At 39.9% G+C, this 24,814-nt stretch overlaps 2 protein-coding genes across 8 annotated transcripts in view; one reads left to right on the forward strand and one right to left on the reverse strand.

Moving 5' to 3' along the window:
• CENPP (centromere protein P) overlaps nt 1-24,814 on the forward strand; it is a 685,914-nt gene that overhangs the window by 331,886 nt on the left and 329,214 nt on the right. The gene's annotated exons all lie outside the window — the stretch shown is intronic.
• Nucleotides 1-24,814, reverse strand: part of ASPN (asporin) — a 104,189-nt gene that overhangs the window by 38,375 nt on the left and 41,000 nt on the right. For all 7 annotated transcript variants that reach the window (XM_029599388.1, XM_029599384.1, XM_029599385.1 and 4 more), the window contains one exon: nt 6,943-7,212. In XM_029599388.1, coding sequence (XP_029455248.1) covers nt 6,943-7,189 — 247 coding nt within the window. In that variant the 5' untranslated portion in view covers nt 7,190-7,212. The remainder of the gene's footprint in view (nt 1-6,942; nt 7,213-24,814) is intronic.

Raw genomic sequence — 24,814 nt, forward strand, 5'->3', positions numbered from 1 at the left:
TGCACTCACTGATTTATTATGTTTAAATTTATATAGTTCCTTTCGTGTAACAAGGGTCTCTATGTCCTCTTCAGTTGAAAAATAAATACTAGGGTTCATGACCTTGAAAAAGATTTTAGAATCCATCCTAAATGAAAGAGATAAGGCAGAAGTGCCAAAGCTAACATGAGGTACCCCAAGAGAACTGAACAGCCTTTGTAGATTAGGGAGTTATCAGGAAGACAGCAGAGAACTTCTGACAATGCCAGTTAGTTATGGAATTAATGAGGGCAGAGATAGGATTTATGCATTAACATTCAAAACATTTGTTATAGTGAATGTTATAATATTTATTGTATCCAATCATGGCCTAACATCCACTCTATATTATAAGGCCTTTACTTATATTTTCCTTTTCCTCTGTTTTTATAGCCTTCTCTAACCATTTGTATAACTTTTATTGCCTAGCTGGCAGCTACAGATGCAATTTGTTCCTGAACCTGGTATGCATGCACCCTAGTTGCAGCAGTAGGTGTCAGCATTGAGCAATGACTGTGAATTCTTTCCAGCCCATGAACTATGAATGCTGTGTTCACTACATCCCCAGTCCTAGCTCTGGGTTGCAAAAGTCAAGTCCAGTGCTACATATTTTTCATTTATGTATATATGAAATGTGTTGTCAATGTTTTATGTCTTATTGGCTTTCGAAATGAGAATGAGAAAAAATATTGTTTAAAATAGTGGTCTGGTATAGTCAGGACTAGCAGTTCTGCACTATTTGTGTTCTAAAGAGGCATTGGTGGATTTTCCGAGGAGTAGCCTCAAATGTTCTTATTATCCTGATAACAGTACCATCATATTCTCTCTGTGTACATGATGTTTCAGATTTTCTGAAGGTCTGCAGGCAGAATTTAAATGTAATATAAAGTCATGATTACATTGCACATACTAATATAGAGAAGAGGTTTGAAAAGATATCTTATATTACCCTGTCATCCTCTGCATTATAATGATTACAGTGGACTGTTAGGCCCCTGCTACGATTTATGCACTTTCTTTATACTATAAAAAACCTGTATTCTGTTTCCAGATCATGGTGGAGCAGGTATGATCACTATGTTTTTTTAGCTAATGTTTTTGGTTTTTAATGTGCGCTTTACAGTAGTTTATTACTATTTATTATTATTGGCTCCTGGTCAGAAAGCTGACATTAACAGCTCCTATGCAGAACTATTTCTGAAAGCAGCAAATCATCATCTTAATGTTCTTTATGGGAGTTTAGTGATGTCACCTCTGAGTTGAGAAGACCATAGGACTTAATGTTGTAGCCAGAAGATGTACTTCCCAGTAGGCCACAAAACAGAAAAAAAAATATTAAGGGGTAGATTTTGCGAGGAAGGAGCAAAAGGTAAAACAAAATTTGGGGTAGTTAGGATAGGGATAAGGGAAGGGGGAGGGAGGTTAGGCTAGGGGGTTAGGAAGTTCCCTCCCAGTCTGCTCCTTAATTGGAGCGGACTGGGAGGGAACTGGGGAAGGCCCTGATGCGTCACCGCACGTAATTGAAAAGTAGACTGCCCCCCTTGCGCGCGCCAACCTGGCATTTTATAACATGTGCGTGCCAGCACTTGTATGTTATAATATCACCCATCAATGTGTGCGCACGTAGGTTTTGAAAATCTACCCCTAATGTTCTCTTTTAAGCATGTCTCTGGACCATTTGCATCTTGTTTTCTCATGGGTAAAGTGGTCCCCTATAGTGCAGTATGTATACATTAAATATTGGACATTGTTTTAAAAATACAATCCTAGAGGCGCAGTCCATATGTATTCCACATATTAAGAAAGGTGGAAAGAAGGCAAAACGATTACCGTCATGGTTAAAAGGTGAGGTGAAAGAGGCTATTTTAGCCAAAAAAATCCTTCAAAAATTGGAAGAAGGATCCATCTGAAGAAAATAGGATAAAACATAAGCATTGTCAAGTTAAGTGTAAAACATTGATAAAACAGGCGAAGAGAGAATATGAAATGAAGTTGGCCATAGAGGCAAAAACTCATAATAAAAACTTTTAAAAATATATCCGAAGCAAGAAACCTGTGAGGGAGTCGGTTGGACCATTAGATGACCGAGGGGTTAAAGGCCATTGCAGAAAGACTAAATTAATTCTTTGCTTCCGTGTTTACTAATGAGGATGTTGGGGAGATACCAGTTCCGGAGATGGTTTTCAGGGGTGATGAGTCAGACGAACTGAATGAAATCACTGTGAACCTGGAAGATGTAGTAGGCCAGATTGACAAACTAAAAAGTAGCAAATCATCTGGACTGGATGGTATGCATCCTAGGGTACTGAAGGAACTCAGAAATGAAATTTCTGATCTATTAGTTAAAATTTGTAACCTATCATTAAAATCATCCACTGTACCTGAAGACTGGAGGGTGGCCAAGGTAACCCCAATATTTAAAAAAGGCTCCAGGGGCGATCCAGGTAAATAGACCAGTGAGCCTGACTTCAGTGCCAGGAAAAATAGTGGAAACTATTTTCAAGATCAAAATCGTAGCGCATATAGAAAGACATGGTTTAATGGAACACAGTCAACATGGATTTACCCAGCAGGATGTCTTGCCTAACAAATCTGCTTCATTTTTTTGAAGGGGCTAATAAACATGTGGATAAAGGTGAACCGGTAGATGTAGTGTATTTGGATTTTCAGAAGGCGTTTGACAAAGTCCCTCATGAGAGGCTTCTACAAAAACTAAAAAGTCATGGGATAGGAGGCGATGTCCTTTCGTGGATTACAAACTGGTTAAAAGCCAGGAAACAGAAAGTAGGATTAAATGGTCAATTTTCTCAGTGGAAAAGGGTAAACAGTGGAGTGCCTCAAGGATCTGTACTTGGACCGGTGTTTTTCAATATATATATAAATGATCTGGAATACGACGAGCGAGGTTATCAAATTTGCGGATGATACAAAATTATTCAGAGTAGTTAAATCACAAGCAGACTGTGATACATTACAGGAGGACCTTGCAAGACTGGATGATTGGGCATCCAAATGGCAGATGAAATTTAATGTGGACAAGTGCAAGGTGTTGCATATAGGGAAAAATAACCCTTGCTGTAGTTACATGATGTTAGGTACCATATTAGGAGCTACCACCCAGGAAAAAGATCTAGGCATCATAGTGAATAATACTTTAAAACCGTCGGCTCAGTGTGCTGCAGTAGTCAAAAAAGCAAACAGAATGTTAGAAATTATTAGGAAGGGAATGGTTAATAAAACGGAAAATGTCAATGCCTCTATATCGCTCCATGGTGAGACCGCACCTTGAATTCTGTGTACAATTCTGGTTGCCGCATCTCAAAAAACATATAGTTGCGATGTAGAAGGTACAGAGAAGGGCAATCAAAATGATAAAGGGGATGGAACAGCTCCCCTATGAGGAAAGGCTGAAGAGACGGCTGAGGGGGGATATGATAGAGGTCTTTAAGATCATGAGAGGTCTTGAATGAGTAGATGTGACTTGGTTATTTACACGTTTGAATAATAGAAGGACTAGGGGGCATTCCATGAAGTTAGCAAGTAGCATATTCAAGACTAATCGGAGAAAATTCTTTTTCATTCAACGCACAATAAAGCTCTGGAATTTGTTGCCAGAGGATGTGGTTAGTGCAGTTAGTGTTGCTGGGTTGAAAAAAGGTTTGGATAAGTTCTTGGAGGAGAAGTCCATTAACGGCTATTAATCAAGTTTACTTAGGGAATAGCCACTGCTATTAATTGCATCAGTAGCATGGGATCTTCTTAGTGTTTGGGTAATTGTCATGTTCTTGTGGCCTGGTTTGGCCTCTGTTGGAAACAGAATGCTGGGCTTGATGGACCCTTGGTCTGATCTAGTATGGCAATTTCTTATGTTTTTATTCTTTCTGTCATATTGACCAATGTCTCTTCTTAATACTGATATTAAAATCTTGGCAAATATCTTACAAACTAGATTAGAAAATATAATTCCTATATTGGTGGAACCAGAACAGACTGAATTTGTAAAAGGCAGTTCTTCAGGTCATAACATTAGGAGATTATTTAACATTCTACACTTGGCTAAAAAACTGAAGGTTTCTGGAGTGGTCCTGTCACTATATGCTGACAACGCACTTGATAGGATATCATGGCATTATTTGTTTTTAGTTCTTTGAAGACATGGTTTCCCCTCTGAGTTTTTAAGCTAGATGGAGAAACTTTATAATAAACCAAGTGCACATATTCTGACTAATGGGATTTTATCCTCTTCCTTTGCTTTTGCTAGAGGTACCCGACAAGGGTGCCCTTTATCCCCCTTTGGTTTTTAATCTAGCCCTGGAACCGTTAGCTCAAAAACTCAGGTTATCAGTGGAAATAAAAGGTTTCTCAGTGGGTTCCAGAGAACACATTCTCTTATTATACACTGATGGTAGTGTATTATGTTTACAGAATATGTATAGATCTTTACCAGCGTTGGTTACTATTCGTACTGATTATGGGATGATGTCCAGGTATAGAATAAATTACTACAAATCAGTGCTTCTCCTATTTAGTTTTAACCCTAGATGGGCAAGAAATACTTATAATTTTTCTGTGTTTCTCTAAAATATTTGGGTATTATTGTTTCTGCTGAAATAAGGGACCTTTATAAATTAAACTATCCAGTAGTGGTAAAGAAGCGATTTACAGAGGTGGATGGGATTACCCTTCTCTCTGTTGGCAAGGGCATATCTATTGAAGATGGTGGCTCTCCTTCATTTACTATATTTGTTTCACATTTACCATGTAATATCCCTCAAAAAGAATTTAAAAAGTTGAATAGAGCATTCTCCTTTTTGTTGCAGGGGAAGGTCCCATGTATTAGTCTAAAGAGATTGCAACTTCCCAAGCACTGTGGAAGACTAGATGTTCTTGATTTGTTTCTTTATTAGCTCATTTCACTGGTATAAGGAGTTAGTTTGATCATAATCCTATTCCTGCTTGGTTAGATTTGAAGACCATCATACTGAGGGCTATAATATATTTGCAGTATTGGGCCTACCATCTAATTCCTGAGTTATATGTAGGAATAATCCTATTATTTCTCATTACTTGCAGATATGGAAAATGACTAATAAAAGACTAGAGAGAGACACTGAAGTCCTTTCTTCCATTTCCTCGCTGAAGGGTAATCCATAGTTATCTATGGTGACAGTGTCTTTGGATATGGAGAGTTGATATCAAAGAGACCTCAGGTATCTGGATCTGATCTGACAAGGGAGCAATTTTCAATTTTTTCACTTTTTGCGGGAAAAATTTGATCTTCCTGTTCATATGCATTATATATACCTACAGTTACATAAGGATATTTATAGACTTCAAGGGAATAAAATTGTTCTCAGACAGAGAGATGGACTTGAAAAATAATCACATAGCAATTCCATAAAACTGATCATCTCTCGACTTTCCTGCTCTCTTCAAGATGGCGTACAAACACTTGAGACTGATGCTACTCTAATTGATAAATGGAATTAAGATTTAGGTCTTCAGCTCGATGATACAGATTGGAGTGCAATTTGGTGCCATACTCTCAAATAATCTATCTGCAACAAAAATAGAGAGTGCATGTTTAGACTACTTCACAGAATATACAGATGTCCCCTATATTTTACCAGGTTTAGTAATTTTACTTTGCTGTGATGGAGGGGTTGTGATGATATTAGGACCTATCTACATATGTGGTGGAATGTAGTCTCATACAAAATTTCTGGGATGTGTTAAGTACTGATATCTCAGCTATTGTGGGAACTTTTTTGGGTCTCACTGCGCCTTTATGTTTATTGGGGCAATGGGAATCTCAAGCTTTGCCCAAGATAACTGATTTTCCACCTTCATGCAGCACGAATTACAATAGCGTTCTTTGGAAGAGAACACCACTTCAGAATCATTGGAAGACAGTGATGGCAGATATTGCTATTATGGAAAAATTAACATTTGCTTTAAGAGACAATATGGAGGGTTATGATAAGATATGGGAGGGTTATTGGAGACTGAGGAACTTATTTATCTGAGGGTATATTACTTTGTTATTGTGGTTATGTATCCGTTCTGCTACTCACTTCAATGTGCTTGGACTCATGGTCTGATATTACTGGCTGTTGTTTGTCTGTCTTTAAATAAACAGATATAAGAAAAGTACTCTTTATGGAGATCCACTGATAATTCTAGGCAATGACTAGTTGCATGGTAATAGGGTACAGAGCTTCGAAGGTGATCCTGGTTGAGATTTGTTGTCCAGTTTCTGTGCAATTTAAACTAACTTCCTTAGTGCTCAGACCAACAGTCTGTGCTTTTAGGCAGGGAAAATTCAACCTAATTAATTGTATTTCAGAGTGCTGTTAGACTATTCTAAAAAGAAAATCTGTGTGAATAAGAGCCCAAACTTGAATAGATTTGCCTGATATTCATGAATATATTACCAAACCATAGTGCTCTAGTAACAGATTTCTGGAAATGTGAAGTTTAGTGCTGAGCAGTTAATGGTGGCCTAACCGAGTTGCAGGCTTTCTTGTATCAGAATTGTATGCTACCATTTACAAAACGAAGCTATCTAAATATTTTAAACAGATTACTGTGCAGGATTTTTACTTATTATAGAATGCCATTCTTTAACAGCAGAAAATACGTACTGCCCCATTTCTGTGAAAAATATGCTTTAAATTGATGACACTGGTACAGCATTCCTTTGGTCTCACAATATTGACTAAATCTCAGCAAATACTGTAGGAGAATCTTTATGACCATGGACTGTGATACATTGTGCTGCATTAACTTTAATTTTTAGATGATTATTTGGAAAATAAGTTTATAAAATGAAGCAAAATAATGACATTTTTATTCAACGCAGATGCTCTATTTCCACAAAGAGCGTTATAACAGAGCAATAGTTTAAATAAAAAAGGTTCTTACCTAAGTCAGAGCATTGAACCACTCGCAGAGAGCACTGACACCCAAAAGGACAAACTGGGAACATTTGAAAAGGAGGAGGTGTTGGTGATTCTCTTTTGATTGGAAAGAGAGCATTGTTATCATCATCGTCATCATCATCTTCCATATCTTTTAACATTATATCATTTGTAGCCATGTATTTTGACTTCATAGGAAAGGATTTAGCAGAGCACAAAGCCAAAAAAGACAAAAGCACATATTCTTTCATGATGTCTTCTCAATGATGAAGTCCTGGCATAGATTAAAAAGAAACAAAAAAAAGAATTGAGGGCAATTTTCAAAAGCATTTACTTGGGTAAAATAGCCTGACTGAAAATTGCCCTCAGATTTCTATTTCATTTAATTACAAATTTATATACCACCTTCCATGGTCAAAAGGCTCTTTCTAGTCAGATAACAACAAATGTCTTAAAAACAGTAAATAAAAACAATAATGTCATCCTACCCACTACATGACAAATTCTTATAAAATATGTTTAAATATAAGACATTTTATATAATGATACTTGAAACATATCTTATCCCAAACAAAATCCGCATAACAAAGAGTCATAAACAACAAATAAAAAGAGCTTAAACATAAAGTCCCTCCCCCTGATAACACAATAATCAGTGATCAAAACTATCTATACCCTCCAACCAGATTAGAACTCTAATAAAATAAAAACACACAATGATGATCCAGAGAAAGGCGACGAAAATGGTGTGTGGTCTATATTGGAAGACCTTTGAAGAGAGGCTGAAGAATCTGAATATTTATACCCTGGAAGAGTGGAGATGCAGGGGAGATATGATACAAACCTTCAGATACCTAAAAAGTTTCAATGATGTATATACTTCTAACTTTTTCATTGGAAAGAAAACAAAAGAACTAGGGGTCACAAAATGAAACTCTAGGGTGGACAACTCAGAACCAAATATTTCTTCACGGAGAGGGTGGTGGAGGCCTGGAATGCCCTTCCGGAGGAGGTGGTGAAGAAGAAAACAGTCAAAAAATTCAAAGGGGTATGGGATAAACACTGTGGATCTCTAAAGGCTAGAAGACGAAAATGAAGATAAAGGTGCATAGAGGTAACTTGCTGGTATGGCGGTTACTACCCTTAACAGAAGGCATGGGGATTACTACCCTTAACCAATAAGCGTTGATGTTTTGAGGCAACTGCAACATTGTTTCACGCTTAAATGCAGGGGGATAAGAGGAATTTGATTAAGACGACAACCGAGGGCCCCAACTTCCATGGTCTGGGATACTGTTATGTGGACATAAGGGAAAAAGCATCGGATTGCTTCTATGGCCAAGTCCTAAAGGAAACAAAGAAAGCGTGCATGGAGGTAACTTGCTGATGTAGTTGTTACTACTCTTAACCAAATAAACCGCAATACTTTTGATGCAACTCCAATATTGCTTTCTGCTTCAACACTAGGGGAAAAGGAGAATTGGATTTAAACAGTAACCATCGAGGGCCCCGACTTTTACAATCTGCGGAACTGATGAGCATGGGGGTAACCAGCACAGTGCAGCGGTTACTACCCTTAATAGAAGCATGGGATTACTACCCTTAACCAATAAGCCTTAATGCTTCTGATGCTACTGCAACATTGCTCTCTGTTTCAAAGAAGAGGGTGGGGGCTGAAAGAGAAACTTGTATTTAGGGACAACCAACTTTTTTACATTCTGGGGTACTGATGCTCATACATTAAAAAAAACAAAAAAAACCACCCCATAGGACTGCTTCTACGGCCAAGTCCATAAGCAATGCATGTCAAGCAAATCTGACTGATACATGGGGTAACTTGCATGGGAAAACTACCACAGGAAGCTTGCTGGGCAGACTGGATGGACAATCGATCCTTTTCTGCCGTCATTTCTATGTTTCTATGTTTAGTAATTAAATATCACCTTATCTAATGAAATCTATCTACCACAAATATCAGCTTGCCCAAAATCCATCAAACTGACCACTGAGGAACAGCCTGAGAGCTAGTATTTAAGTGTTCCTGTCAAAACAACCAGTTTTCAGATGTTGTTGAAAAGATAGTTTGAACAGATTATCTTGTAATAGGGAGGACTATAAATTATTGTAAATAAATATATTTTACAATGCTACTGGCAAGGTATTTTATGGAGCCATTCCAGAAAAAGTACAAACTATGGATCTAGCTAGTAGTTGATATTTCTAATCTAACTTCTTGACTGGATTGCAAAGGTCTTGCCGGACTCTACTGGCTGATGATATCTGCCAGATAAATAGGGCCAGTCTCAACCATGACATGAAAAGCAAGAATTTAAAATGAATTTACACCAATACAAGACTTTCAACAAAGGAGAAGCTTGCTCCCATCTGGCATTTCCAGTAATAGTTCTTGTGGTTCCATTTTGCACCAACTGCAATCTGCAGTAGTTTCATAGGGAGATTGATATAGATAGAGTTACAGTAATCTGAGTGATTAGTACCATAGCCTGCATAACCATTCTTAGATTTTGTGGTCTTAGAAAAGGGCAAATCTGCTTATCTAACCATAATCAAAAGAAAGCTCTTTTTGAAACTGCTTACATTTGATTTTCAAGAGTGAATTTTTTTATTTTTTATTTTTTGCTTGCTGGGTATTTGTGACCTGGACTGCCCACTGTCAGAGACAGAATACTGGGCTTAATAGACCTTGGTCTGACCCAGCATGGCATTTCTTATGTAGCTTAGAACTGAGAATAACACCTAAGCTTTTTACTTTACTCAATTGAAAAATTCCCCAGATTAATTCTTGAGAATTATTTTGGCCAAGGTAAACCGTTCACCTACAGAATTTCTTTTTTTCTTTTTGTCATTCAGTTTTAACTAATTAAATTGCATCCACTTTGTAATAGTTGTCAACAAAGAGTTGAGCTTCTTTATCAAAGTTAACCAGGACCCGGGCCATGGCACCAGCACCTGTACATCATTTGTGTAAATATAAACCTGCACCCCCAGATTCCTAATCATTTTCCCCAGGGGGTGGAGGTATACATTAAATAGGATGGGAGATAAATGTGAGTCCTGAGGATCTCTCGAAGATGAGGCCACAGATCATATTTTTGTAAGTTAACTTCAATCTTATGCAGTTTCTCTGCATGAAAGGAGTCCATCCATTTAAAGGCTGTCCTGTCTATGCCACAGATGGCCAAACACATTAAAAGATGCCAATGGCTGACTGTATCAAAGGATGCTAAAAGATCGAGGAGGACCAGAGAATCTGTTCCTCCACAATCCAAAAGCAGCCGCATGCCACTGATGAGAGAGATCGACTGTCTCAGTACTAAATCCTGGACAAAATCCACATTGCACAGGGTTCCTTGATTTCTCTAAAAGTCCATTAACTGAGAAGCAACTGTGGATTTAGCAAGATTAGACTCTGACCCAGAGTTAAAACAATCAGATTCAAAGCTAGTTTCTTAAGCAGAAATGTAATAATTGCTAACTTCAGCACTATGGAAAATACTCTTGATCAAATGATAAATTTACTATTTTGATAAAGTGATCCTGGTTTTGTTCAGAAAGGCACTTTAAGAGGCATCTGAGCCAGGGATCCTTGAAGCAACCCCTTTTAGCTAGTTTATTCATACCTCTATGTATCTCCCCTACCCTCCACATAATCAAAGGTGGATAGTTTGATCCTCTTCCATCTCCAGTCTCATAGCACCTGAGTTGACAGAAACAACCTGACAGTCAACAACTTCATCCATTATATGGAAACATTAGATTCAGATTTTTAAGAGCTCCTTATGTATATCTGCAACTCTTTTATTAAAAAAATAAATGCTGGCCAAAACCTCTCTCTTACCCCTAGATTTATCATTTTGCTATAAAATTGTGAAAAATAGCGCCTGCAATTAAAAAAAGGGGCATAGTTAGGGTAATTTTCCTGATACCGCATAGCTATTTTAGTGTAACACATGTTAAATTTATCGCACCTGCGATATTTTCACAATGCAGGCCGAGAAATGCCCAGATAGGCTTTTATAGCATTTTGGGCTGCTGCTGGCTAGAGAGAGAGAGATTCTTTATAAGGCTCTCATATAAATTATACCACTGTAAGAGGGGTAACTTGTAACTTGGGGTGAGGTTTTGGTAGTGAAGATTTTATGTGATTTGAAGTGTTGAAAGATACACAAAGATGAGATTTGTACATTGCACTCTCGACCTAGCTTGATAGCAGCTAGGTAGAGAGTACATCAAGCTAGGTTGAGAGTACATTGTACAAATCTCATCTTTTTATACTTTTTGTCACTCCAAATCACATAAAATCCTTACTGATAGTAATTGTTCTGTTCGTACCTCTGTGCATGTAAAACTGTTCCCCACAACCTAGCCCACCATCAAACCCTCACCCTTTCAGAATGGCCCTCTTACAGTGGTATGAAAAGTTGCCTAATATGTGTGCCTCCTCAGAGGCTCTCTCTCTCTTCTTCCCTCTCCCTGCTCAAAACGGAATTTGCCATATTTATCGCAAATCCCGTTTTGGGCATAATGCATAGCATAACGCCAGGAAAAAATGTGTAGTTATTTTCAGCATTAAATCCTGTAATAGCATATGTTACGCTATTGCACGCAACTGTAAGCACCCCTCATTTTCATAAACTCTTCCCAAGCTCCTCCCACAACTACATTTTTCAAATTTGCATACGCATCTCGCGATGTGTTATTTATCACATGTGATATGGTGTTATCGAGGACATTAGGTCGATTGGTGATCCTCATAGAGCATTACAAAAGACTACAAACAGCTTGTTGGAGGAATTTTTGTCCTTGAGAATTTTGTCTGTATAAAAGCATCTTATAGCTAAGACAGATTTTTTTTATAAATTTTAAAATGATAAATCCAAATCAGTCAAGTTTCCATACGTTCTGATTTCAACCAATACCTTTCTAAATAGTGGCATTCTCTTTTCAATGTCTCAGGTGACTAAGAAATCAATTTTCCCAATTACGTTTAATACCAGGTTTATTTTTCAATAGAGCAACTGAATTCAAAAATTTCTCACATATAGTGAATGAAAACTATTTACTGCTGTATTTAGCAAATCTAAACACAGATTGTTGCGACCCTCAGAGACCATTTCCTGAAATCTCTCTAAATCAATCTTTGCACTCTTCTCAACAGAATGGGTTATAGAATGATTAATCTTCTTAAGGAAAACCTGATCTAATCAACTCAGGTCTTGTAAGAGTCTGATCAGATCAGTGGAACACTGTCCATCCTTTGGTCAATATTATTATCCTGTAATAAATCGGAGACTTCCAGCAGCTCTATTGTATATCCAGCCTGGTGAGTTGGAAAAAAATTGAGTTGCAGAAGATTCACAGTTGCCATAGCTGCTAAAACTTTTAAGAGGCCAAACTGTGTACACATCCTCAAAATGCAATTTAAAATCATTTAGAATAATCAAATGGGAATGCTCTAAAGCCAACTTGACCACTAACCATTTATTCTATCTTTCTTCCTTCAGAAGCAGTAGAAGGGCTATAAATCAATTATAATGTGAACTGAAGATTTTTCCAGATTTGATCAATAAATAATTCATATCCACTTAGAGCAGCCACATACAGTCTTTTCACTTGAAGAATTTTTCTATACATTAACTCCCACTCCCTTCTCTTTTTCCCCATCTTGGCTGATGGCTAAAATTGTATTAAATGTGGCTAAAGGGACTTGTGGATTCCATAGCAGGTCGCCGCATCTCAAAAAAGATATAGTTGGATGGAGAAGGTACAGAGAAGGGCAACCAAAATGATAAAGGGGATGGAACAGCTCCCCTATGAGGAAAGGCTGAAGAGGATAGGGCTGTTCAGCTTGCAGAAGAGACGGCTGAGAGGGGATATGATAGAGGTCTTTAAGATCATAAGAGGTCTTGAACGAGTAGATGTGAATCGGTTATTTACACTTTCGACTAATAGAAGGACTATGGGGCATTCCATGAAGTTAGCAAGTAGCACATTTAAGACTAATCGGAGAAAATTCTTTTTCACTCAACGCACAGTAAAGCTCTGGAATTTGTTGCCAGAGGATGTGGTTAGTGCAGTTAGTGTAGCTGGGTTCAAAAAAGGTTTGGATAAGTTCTTGGAGAAGTCCATTAACGGCTATTAATCAAGTTTACTTAGGGAATAGCCACTTCTATTAATTGCATCAGTAGCATGGGATCTTCTTAGTGTTTGGGTAATTGCCAGGTTCTTGTGGCCTGGTTTGGCCTCTGTTGGAAACAGGATGCTGGGCTTGATGGACCCTTGGTCTGACCCAGCATGGCAATTTCTTATGTTCTTATGTACATTAAAAGGAGGCATTCCTTTGAGCAATTTTAGGTTAGAAGAAAAAAAAAAAAAGCATATGTACATATGATTTCGAAATGTATGCACTCTATTTTGGCCCTGTTTGGCTACCTGCACAAATTGTAGGTACAAAGTACCTGGACACTTTTAATGTGCAAGCATTGAATATGCTTATCTGCAAAGGGAAAAAACACAGGTTATTTCCTTTCGAGAATTAGTGCAATATACACTTGCTAAAATAACCTACACAATTATTAATTGCCCTCTATGAGTATTCTATTTATCTCTATAGCAATTAGGTGCTGTGGGCACTACATTTTGGGGAGTGTAATTGAGATCAGCAGCTTCAAACTAAAAGTTGTCATAACATTTCCTGTTCATTTCATTTCTTGTGTAGCAGTTCTCCAGGCCCAGTCTTCTATTGGTCTCCATGGTAAACCACCACAGCAGTAGCTCTTAGAGAGCACTACTACTGGGTTTTGATGACAACACCAACTACTACAGCAGGAATTTAGTAGTTATGCTTCCTTGAGCTGTGGTCAGACTGCTAGTGCTTCTGGTAGTTATGGAAGGGCAAGCAGCCTGTGGGCACTATCATGGAGCAAGGTTTTGCAAACTACAAAACTGTAAATAAGGCTCTGGAGGCCTGATATATTTAAATATATTTTGGACTGCAAGACTATGCTTCTTGCATGTTAGGTCCTTTAAGACTAAGGAAAATGTATTAAAAAGCAAACATTTTCTTGACCAGAAATTGGAAATTGTTTTGGTTTTTTGTTTTTGCAAGTCACATTATATATTTGACCAGTGGAGTATCCACTTGGACCTGAATCTCCTGGATCACTCCATGATTAAGGCAAGATCTATGGTTTTGTCTCCCTGAGCTAGGGAATCTTGAATTACAATGAGCTAGGGGTTTTCTAGGCCTAACCCTTGTTTAATGTGTGAATTGTCAGGATTCTCACAGGCAACTGTACTTTGGGACTGAGATAGTTTCACTGTGTCAATAAGAGTAACTCACTTTAGAAGAGGAGGTAATGCAGTGCTTGTGTGACCAGCCTTAGTTTCTCTTGTGAAGTGGACCCAGGTTGGGGGCATTGCTAGGTACAAGCCCATAGGTTTTTTCCCTTTCACCACTCAGGGTTGCCAACTTTTCTACAGACAAGGACTGCACACTTGAGGACTGGAGGGAGGGACGAGATACCTGACCCTCCCCTTATTTGCATAAATTTGCATACATGAGCCACCACTGCCCCTGAACCTGCCTTCTCTTTCTTGTCCCTCTATTCCTTCTATTATAGCATCCCAGGACAATGCAATGGACAATCTTCCAGTGGATCAATAGAATCAAAAAAGCTATTAATGATGAATGATGCACTTATGAAACATCATAAGAATGACAGAGTACAATCTGCATAGCTGCAAGCATTCCATTAATTGTGTATGCATATATGTATTACGGGTGCATTGCTCATTTCTACAAGTGTTATGGAAATGAGTGCATCAATCATCCACACTCTTCACTGATCTCTTCTTAAGGTGCATTCCAAACTGGCTGAGGGACCCAGACATAGCACAGCACACATCTACTTACTTACAGACTCTAGGTTACACTATTGCAGAGATTTAAAAATTGTTCTGTCTTTAATTTGATGCTGAAAACAAATTAGCAATGAATCCACTGAAAAAAAAGTGAATTAAATTTAAATATATTAAACCTTCCATATCAGAATAGCAATAACGGGCAGCAGTCAATATTAACAACCCTACCTAAGAAAAGGCAAATCTACAAATATTACACCAGGCTCTAAAACATCAAAACACATCCAATCAGGAAAATAGAGCAAGCAAAATTGCTAAAGATCTCTACACATAAACTACATAATAGCAGAATGCCTCGTCTTGGTCACAACATGCAGAAAACAGACAAGCCTTTACCAAACACAGACTAAAGAGACCATAAAATGTAAATAAAATGCAGATAAACTCAACTTGAAACTGCAACAAGCCAGACAGTGCAACAGTGGAAAGACAGAGACATCATCATTCCACATTAAACATGAAGCGATAAAATGAAGAAATATAAAACATGATAATAGTAAACAAACTCATAGAAAGAACATTTCAGAACAGCTGCCAAAAAGAACATCCAATAATTAAAAACTCATAAAAACTTTTCTTAAAATTTTTCCAAACACCAATAAAATTATTGCAAAACAGCATTCCCTGCAAATTACACACAATAAAAAAAACAAATAAGAATAAAAAATATCCTCCACTCTCCATACCTGGGAATTTTTGATTTCCAGTCACCCTGAGATTGTCATGGATTAGAGGGGGAGAAGGGGAGGGGCGCCGTAACTTTCTTCTCTTTCTGTCTTTCACATACATACACACACACCCCCCCCTTTACACGCTTTCTCCCTCCCTGGAACATACAGTCAACAGCAGTCTCCCTTTTGGGCCTGCGAGGTGTCTCTTTCAGGCACATATACACCCATACTCTCACCCATTTTCTCTCTCTCTCTCTCAGAATGTGCAGGGTGCAGGCAGCTGGAGCTCTTTTACTTCAGCCATGCAGCTTGCTGATGCAGTAGACTTCTCCTTGCACCATGCGGGCCAAACAGACACTGCAGCCTACTTCTTTCCCTTGTGGTCCCAGCCGACACTGCAGCCTCCTTTTCCTGCATGGGCCTGGTGACACAGCTGCAGCCTCCTTAGGTCGCACGGGGGCCCTGCCTACACAAATATATCTGCCTCCTTTCCTCGCATGGGCCCAGCCGACACTGCAGCCTCCTTTCCCTGTGCGAGCCACTGCAGCCTCTTCTGCATGTGTGGGCCTGGCAACACAGCTTTAGCCTCCTTAGGTCATGCGGGCCCTACCTACACAAATCTAACTGCCTCCATTCCTCGTGTTGGGCCCAGCCAACACTGCATTTTCATTTACCTGCGCGGGCCCGGCAGATATAGCTGCAGCCTCCTTGGCCCATGCGGGCCTCACCACCTCAGACATGAAAAAAAAATTAGTGGGAGCCGTGGCTGAGATTCAGGGCAAGGGCACCATGTACCCAGTATTAACAATGTCCACGGACAAAGGAGAACTTCTTGAACTTGAGAAGGGAGAAGCAGAGGCTGAGATTCTGAGATCTTTAGTATTGACACACATGAACCAGAAGATAGTGCATTGTTTTGTTAATGATTGTCTATTTGTAAAATGAATATGAATGTTGATGTTGTGGTCCACTCTGGACATTTGTATGGAGGTAGCAGAATACAAGAATATATAAATAAATAAGCAACTGCTCAATCTGATTCATCAGATAGATATCAATATTCTTAATTTTTCATTATTTGGCAACATAGGCAAATGCCCCAAGTGAAAAAGATGTCTTGATAGGTCATCCTTTAATTCTGGCATGAAAGACACTGAGAGGTTCATATTCAGTAGGATATTTAGAGGACAAGTTATTTGGCTATACCAGAAGCGCCGGGCCTGGATCGTGGTCGGTCTGGGCTAAAGAAATACTACATATTAAGGTACAGGGGGTGGAAGGGAAAGGGCAGAGGTGGGCATGGAAGGGGGGGTCATCTGCAAAGTATAAAAAGTTTGGGAAAAAAAATCAGGAGCAGGGGGTGGGGGAAGGGGGATAAAATTTCTATGACTCATGGCACTAATAGTTTTTATTAAACATAGAGATGGGGCAGGAGCCAGTAGGTTCGGATCCGGAGGTCCTTTTGAAGTTCAGATGGGAGGGAGATAGGGGAAAGGCTTGGATCTGTAGGCCCCTAATATTTTGTTTTGTGTTTTTTAAACCAGGAAAGCTACTTAACCAGCTATATTCTGTTAAACATAGCTGGTTAAGTGTAAAGTTATTCGGCCACACAAGGCCAGCTAACTTTAGACCTGCTCTGAAGCAGCGCTAAAGATATCTGGTTTACTTAGCCAGTTTTAATTGAAAATCAGCTGACTTAGCCGGATAACTTTATCATGCTCTGCATAATGACTTATCCAGATGCAACTTAGACGGATAACAGCCGAATATGTATGCTCTGAATGTTCCTTATTTTAATTATCTAATTACGCAAAAATTGTAAAGCCTGTTGCTCAGTTCTGTTATATGTAAACCGACGAGATGTTCCCAACGTTCGTCGGTATATAAAAGTTACGAAATAAATAAATAAATAAATAGTTATCCATCTAAATGGCTTTTGAATATGGACCTCAGAAAAGTTTGGTGCATCCCTCATTTTCCAAGACTTTTCCAAGTTATGGATAATGAACCAGTGGAAGTATTAATAGGAAAGGCCTTGATTATTTAATGAGTACTTCATGTCTTTCCTCACAAAGAAAGTCACTGTGGCCATCAGTCTGGAGAATGTGGTGCCACATATAAGAATAATACCCAGATACTAGTTGTGGATAGCCTGAAAACATGACTAATAGTGGGGTACCAAGGACAGGATTGGGAAACCTTGCTTTACAACTAGCAAAAATAAGTTCTTTGCAGCAACTGAATTTGTAGATAATATAAACTTTTCAGATTTCCAGTAGTTCCAGACATCTAAGGAAAGGTCCTATTCCTTATCCCAACCTTCAGTGCTTGAAACTAGTGGGTTAGAGGATGACAGGAATACCCTGAGATCTAAAAAAGATTGGGCCTGATTTTTAAAAGCATTTACACGCTTAAAATTGGGTTTTACTCATGTAAATGCACTTTACCCATGTAAGTGGGCGTTTGAAAATTGGTACAATATATGCCATTGAATTGTCCATAGGATTTACTCGTGTAAGTGCAATTTATGTGTGTAAATGTCTTTTGAAAATTGCCACAATAGTATTTACATTAACACTTGCAAATCCTTTTGAAAATTACTTATGTATTAAACCTCTTTGTTTTCTGACCAATCGAATTATTTTTATTTCAAACTTCTTACCTGGGAGAGCATGTGAATTGTCCTGAGTGCTACTGGTTTTGCAGTTTTTTTTCTAGACAAGGTGTTGACAAGTTTTTGGGTTTTTTTTCTCCCCTAAGATTAATTTTCCTTTTTAGAATATCCAAGAAATTGTTTTGACTATTTTGTGTCCAAAGCTTTTGAATCCTAAAGAAGTGAAACTTTGCTTTCTGGATTTTAGGAGGGTATTAGAGTATTAACTATATGAGACAAACTTCTTCAGGAAGTCTGAGCGCTTATTTATCTTATGACAAGGGACTTCTACCTTTTTAAGACCTCTTTCTATAGATCTTGTATCACTGAATCATGCAAGAAAGTCAATAGAACTCTTCTGCATTTCCTCCAAGTTTAGTGTAGTCTATATTTTATATGTGGAAAAACTGCTTTGCTATATTTCACAGATCATGACTGCTGGGAAATGTAATAGAATGAGAATTTTCTCTTACCATAAATTCTCTGTCGACAAGCAGGGGTGAATGGACCCATCTCTCAAGCTCAGTAAAGTTTTCCTATTGAGCATGTACGCACTGCCTCATGAGCCACTCATCTTTTTATGTCCGAGCTCCCCCAAAGACATGTACCCTCTCTTGCTGCTACTTTTGCTGTTTTCAATTAGCTGATATTTTTAATCAAAATGCTAACTTGCTCTTTGATTTGCCTTGCTGTCTTGGTGGCCCCTTAATCACACGTCACTCACCCCGATGGCCACAGCAGTGGCTTGTGGCCGGGAAGCTGCCAATGTTGAAGCTGCACTTATGTGGCATGGACACTGCCTTGTCTTGGCCTCCATAGGTGCACATGGTGCCTTTGAAGACCCCACCATGGGAATCCTCCTAGCAGGCACCTCTTGAATACATCAGGCAGCTAGGTATTTAAGCCCAGATGCAACTCCTTTCCCTTGCCTCAGCAAACTGGTCCTTTGCCTTATTCAAGCCTATGTTTCAGCCTTGCCTCGCTCCAGCCTCGTCTTCAGCCTTGACCTGCTCCAGCCTGATCTTCAGCCTTGCCTTGCTCCAGTTTTGTCTTCAACCTCCAGCCTTGCCTCTTTAAGCCTGCCTTCAGCCTCGCCTTCGTCCAAGCCTGCCTTCAGCCTCGCCTTCGTCCAGGCCTGCCTTCCGCCTCGCCTTTGTCCAGGCCTGCCTTCCGCCTCGCCTTCGTCCAGGCCTGCCTTCCGCCTCGCCTTTGCTCAGCCTTGCCTTCCGCCTCGCCTTTGCTCAGCCTTGCCTTCCGCCTCGCCTTTGCTCAGCCTTGCCTTCCGCCTCGCCTTTGCTCAGCCTTGCCTTCCGCCTCGCCTTCATCCAAGCCTGCCTTCCTGCCGTGCCCTGTCTCTGTTTCCTTGTCTTGTCTGTTGTTCTTACCCTTGTCCTTAGAGTCTTGCTGTGTCTTGTCTCCTGGTCTTGTCATTTCTGTTCACCTGTATTTTGTCTGCTCTTTTCACTCTGGCCCTGACTTCAGCTTTGCACTTTGACTTACTCTGTGCTTGCCGCTTGAATCTGACCCTAGGTTTGGACCTTGACCACACTTTGTCAGCCACCTGCTCTGACTCCTGGACTGTCTTGGACTCTGCTTTAGCATGGCCCCTGCCTTAGCCTGACCCGCTCCAAGGCGTGTTCGCCAGCTGTCGGTACAGACCTTGGGGTCCTGCCTCCGAGGTTGTGCCAACTGTGCTACAGCAAAAAGGGTTTTCGCTCAAGCCATTCCTTACAGTTTTTCGGTGCTTATACCTAAAAGAAAAAACAAAGAGCCTAAAAACCTGAATAATTTCAGATGTCTGGGTCCAAGAAGGCTACCTCCAGTGGCTTCAATAACTGTATTTATAGCCACAATATCTATTACAGAAACCTAGGACCTGATCACAACTCAGCAAAATGCTAGGACTGTGCTCGGATGCCACTGAGAGGACCAGGGCCTGGAAGACGAAGGAACTTCATAGATCAATGAAAAGGAGAACCATTTCTTCTCTTGGAGCAAGGGCCTCTTTGGGCTCCCTCTGCACTGAACTGAGCAGGAGCTCCTCGAGCATAACTCTCCTAATGCAATGCATTGAGCACAGGAATCTGCAAGCTCTTTCCCCTTTTCGTGGAGTTTGTCTACATAGAAAACGTGCCATTTGTTGATGCCCATGGTGTTTTCTTTATCACCGAAGAAAGTATTGTTGACCTTCAGAGCAGTTGTTGCACTGCACCTCAGTGCTATCTGCACACTGGTACCAGTTACATTCCTCCATGTTGGCACCCTTATCACTGTTTCTCCTTCTCTTTCCAGATCTAAGTCCTTCCAGAGCCCCTTCTCTGTCCATCTACATGTGGGCTTCATTTGGAGACACCAGGTCTGATATGCTCCATAGTGCCTCTGGTTTCTATATGGACACCAGCGCAGTTAGTGCAGGAGGGAATCTCTTCCTGAGTCCAGTATGTGTTTTTTAGGAGGGTGAATCTATGCTGGTTTCAGAAGAATATCTCTCTTACCCATCTCTGGGTCAAAGGTCACAAAATTTCATAGACCAGGTGACTGAATTGGTGAAAACTTTGTCTAGTTAGCAGCCAGTGACAAGGAGGGACACCCTTCAACCTCTCATGTCAAGAATATCAGATTTGTTCCCCCAAGGAGGAATCTTTCCCATTTCTATGCCCAAGAGCTCCCATCAGAGGACCCATTAGTGGAAATTAGCCCCCCTCAGTTGGGCAAACCATTCTGCGGTAGAATTTAACCAGTGATCCAAGAATGAAGCACGGGATACCACCATCTAAAGCATTCCCTGGGAGTATTCCCGCTGTGAGATGAGTGAAGACTCCTGTCAATCACCATCATCTTCATCAGGGTTATAGATTAATGTTCCTCCAACTCTCGGTTCAGACGAAGGGTCTACAGTTTCTTATTTTCCATATCTATAGTTTTCCCACAATAAGATGGTGCTCAACACCATCCTTCCTAAGATGGTTTCTATATTTCATCTGAACCAATCTAATTTTTACCAACATTCTTTACAAGGCCACATGTGCAGAAGGGGGAGAAGATCTTCCATTCACTGGACTCTAAATGGGCCCTGATCTGTTATCTGAGGATAACACAGCCACACCATTAAGAGTCTCAGTTTTCGTTTTCTATGATCCCAATAGAATGGACTTGTATGTTGCCAAGCGTACTTTGTCCAACTGGCTAGTGGACTGTATTGCCTATGTATTGACTGATCTTCAAATCACAAACTGTCAAGACTCATGAAGAGAAAACCATGGCTACTTCAATGGCTCATCTACAAATCATCTCCTTTGAAAACATATGCAAAGTTGCAGCTTGTTTATCAGTTCACACATTCATGTCCCACTACTGTCTGTACAATCTCTTCAGAAGTGACATTCATTTTAGGCTAGCAGTTTTGTGTAGGCCGTTCACGCAGTAGTCCACTTTCTACAGGGGATCCAGATTACTTTTTTTTCAGTAAGTGCTCCACTACTTTGTAACTCAGCTTGGGACTCCCCATGTGTTATTGCTAATTCAGCCCTGCTTGTCGATGGAGAAAGCAAGTTTGCTTACCAAATATAGGGCTGTCCATAGAGAGCAGGATGAATTAGCCATGCTTAATACCTTTCCGCCTCCAAGAGGAGTTGTCTACCTTGCTAAAGCTAAGCTCTTCAATCAACTGAAGGGTTTACAAGGCAGCACACATGTGGCAACTCCCGCACATGCTCAGTGGTAAATCTTTACTGAGCTAGAATTCATTCGGCACTGTTAGATGACATCATCCACTTGTCATGACTAATTCATCCAGCTCTATGGAGAACCCTATTTATGGTAGATAAAGTTGCTTTTCATATCTGTTAACTTCTACAACAGTCAGAATTGACTCCTTATGAATGCTTTGGTAGGTTGCTTGTCTTAAAGTCTGTTGGTCTTTATAATATTTAGACATATATATAGTAATAGAGATTTATTCTTTTAAGCTGTGCATTTGAGATCATGAATTACTGGGGAAATGCTCAAACTGGATGAGCAGGACCTGTATGGGAAGAAATAGTTGGAAAAAAGTGCTACAATTCAGCTTCCAGTTTGAAATTGTTCATCTCAGTTACAATCCACGAGCAATAATACGTCCAGCATTGACTGCTGTAAGAGTTAATAGAACAGGAGTTGATTGTAAGCAGATTTCCTTTTTTAGAATTGACAATAATATTGGATAATGTAATTCATATAGAGGTGTAAACAAACACAAAATCTTGCAAGTACCTAAGGGTAGAAATTTGAGCTAGCCAGTTTACAAATGCATGACAAATTCAAAACTGGAAGAAATTAAATGAATCAAGAATTCAGTGAACACATGTCAGGCTCAGATCAGAATAGCTCCAAGTGTAGTAAGTTATATCTAGGAGGGAAAATCTAGGCATAAAATTTCCATTGGCAGATTTTCTGAGCTTTCCAACTTGTTTTTGTTTATGTAGACATAGTGTCTTTGATTTGATTGGCATATTATTAACATGTTTCCTTTTTTTGGCCTGGCAGTCGCCAGGCTTTTAGTTCAATCAAAATTAGCTTCTGTTGGGTCATATTGCCGTGAGCCCTTTGTTCACAACCACCTGGGGAGTTTCCCCTATTTTATATCTCTCCTTCCACCCCTGAATTAGCTTAGTCATTGTAATGACAATACTCAGCCACGAGCACAATTGACACGTTATGGATCCTTGCTAATGCAAACCATTAGGGGTCACCACTGTATGATGACTGAAACTCCTCCCAGGACATTGGTTCCCAAACAAGTCTTGGAGGATTCCCAGCCAGTTAGGTTTGGAGGTTGTCTACAATTAATATACACGGGATAAATTTACAAACAGTGAAAGGAGTGTATGCAAGTCTATCTCATGCATATTCATTGTAGATATTCTGAAAACCTGACTGGCTAGTGTTCCCCTAGGACATGTTTGGAAACCACTGTGCTAGGGGATGTGAACACTACCTCTGCAGCATCCCCTGTTTTGACTAGTCCAGCACGCGTCATTGAACCACTGGGCTGACCCAGCCTGATACCCTTTCATATCATGGGATGAATTTTCAAAAGGTTTAACTGGAAAGCTTTGGAAATTAATTAGTTAAACCTCTGCTGTTCAAAGTTTTTTCTCACTGGCTAAATTTTCCTACCTAAATTCAAACACTGGACAAATTTAGCTAGACAAAAAAGAGTTGGCTCCAGTGAAGTTCTTGGGACAAACTTAAGACTTAGCCAGTTAGTGCTGATTTTCAGTGCTAACCAGCTGAGACTAGTTGGGCAACCCTCTCTGCACAGCTTGCAGCCCTAAATTTAGTTTGATCAAATTTTGCCTTACTAAATTTAGGTGATTTTCAGACAAAATCTTGCTAGTTTGACTGAAAATGCTAAAATGAACTAGTTATCTCCATTCAACAGCTCTGAAAATTGACCCCCATAAATTAACTGTATAACACATTTGTTTCATTAAATGTCATATGTGGCTAAAATGACATATGATATAAACTGATAGTGACTGATAAGGAGTGGTACAAATTGTCAACTCTCTTTTAAAAATAATGGGATAAATTTTAAAAGCCCTGCACGCCGGCGCGCATAAGTCCCGGGGCTTTGCTTGGGGGTGTGTCGGGGGCGTGTTGGGGGACGTGTTGGGGGTGGCGTGGCATTTGGGGGCGTGGTGGGGCCGTGGGCATGGTGCCAGCCCGGGGGCATGGCCGAGGCCTTCGAAGCAACCCCTGGGCCGGGGAATGGCGAGCCGGCAGCCAGCCTCTAGCAGGCGTAACTTTTTCGACAAAGGTGGGGGGGGGGGGGGGATTTAGTTAGGGATGGGGGGTGGGTTAGACAGGGGAAGGGAGGGGAAGCCGGGGGGGGGGGGGGGGGGGGAGAGACGGAAAAAAGTTCCCTTCAAGGCCGCTCCGATTTCGGAGCGGCCTTGAAGGGAATGGGGAAAGCCATCGGGGCTCCCCTCGGGCTCGGCGCGTGCAAGGTGCACATGTGTGATTTGTTCGCACAACCAGGCGCGAACAAATCTATGCCCGATTTTATAACAGCGCGCGCATGTTATAAAATCGGGCATAGATTTGTTCGCGCCAGGTTGTGCGAACAAATCTACGCCTGCGCGTATGTTTTAAGATCTGCCCCAATATTTGTATTGTTTTCAATGAATATTTCTCCTATTGTTGGATGAATTTGCACCAAAATTGATAGTTACATTTTTCCTTTTTAAGTCATGTTGTATTTTTTTAGAAGTCTTTATTTAAGTTTACTACATACAGCATTGAGAATGTTGGTACTACTGTATATAATACATAATACACAAGAGCTAAGAGAGAAATAAAAAGATATTTATTTTAACACTTTTATTTTAACATTTATTTTAAATATAGGACAGGAAGACCTGCAATGTGTATGAAACAGGATACTTTTCAGGTGGTACCTTTACATAAAGTATATGCATACAGCCTACATCAAACCAGAGAATATATGATAAGGACCCTATGTTATATCATATTTAAAGATTTCATTTTTTAAAACATATTGTAGTTTCTCTATATCCATGTACCTGAGCCTGCCAATATTTCAAACTAGGATCAGATTTCTAAAA

This window comes from Rhinatrema bivittatum, chromosome 4 (assembly GCF_901001135.1).
Source record: "Rhinatrema bivittatum chromosome 4, aRhiBiv1.1, whole genome shotgun sequence".
NCBI classification, from domain to species: Eukaryota; Metazoa; Chordata; class Amphibia; order Gymnophiona; family Rhinatrematidae; genus Rhinatrema; species Rhinatrema bivittatum.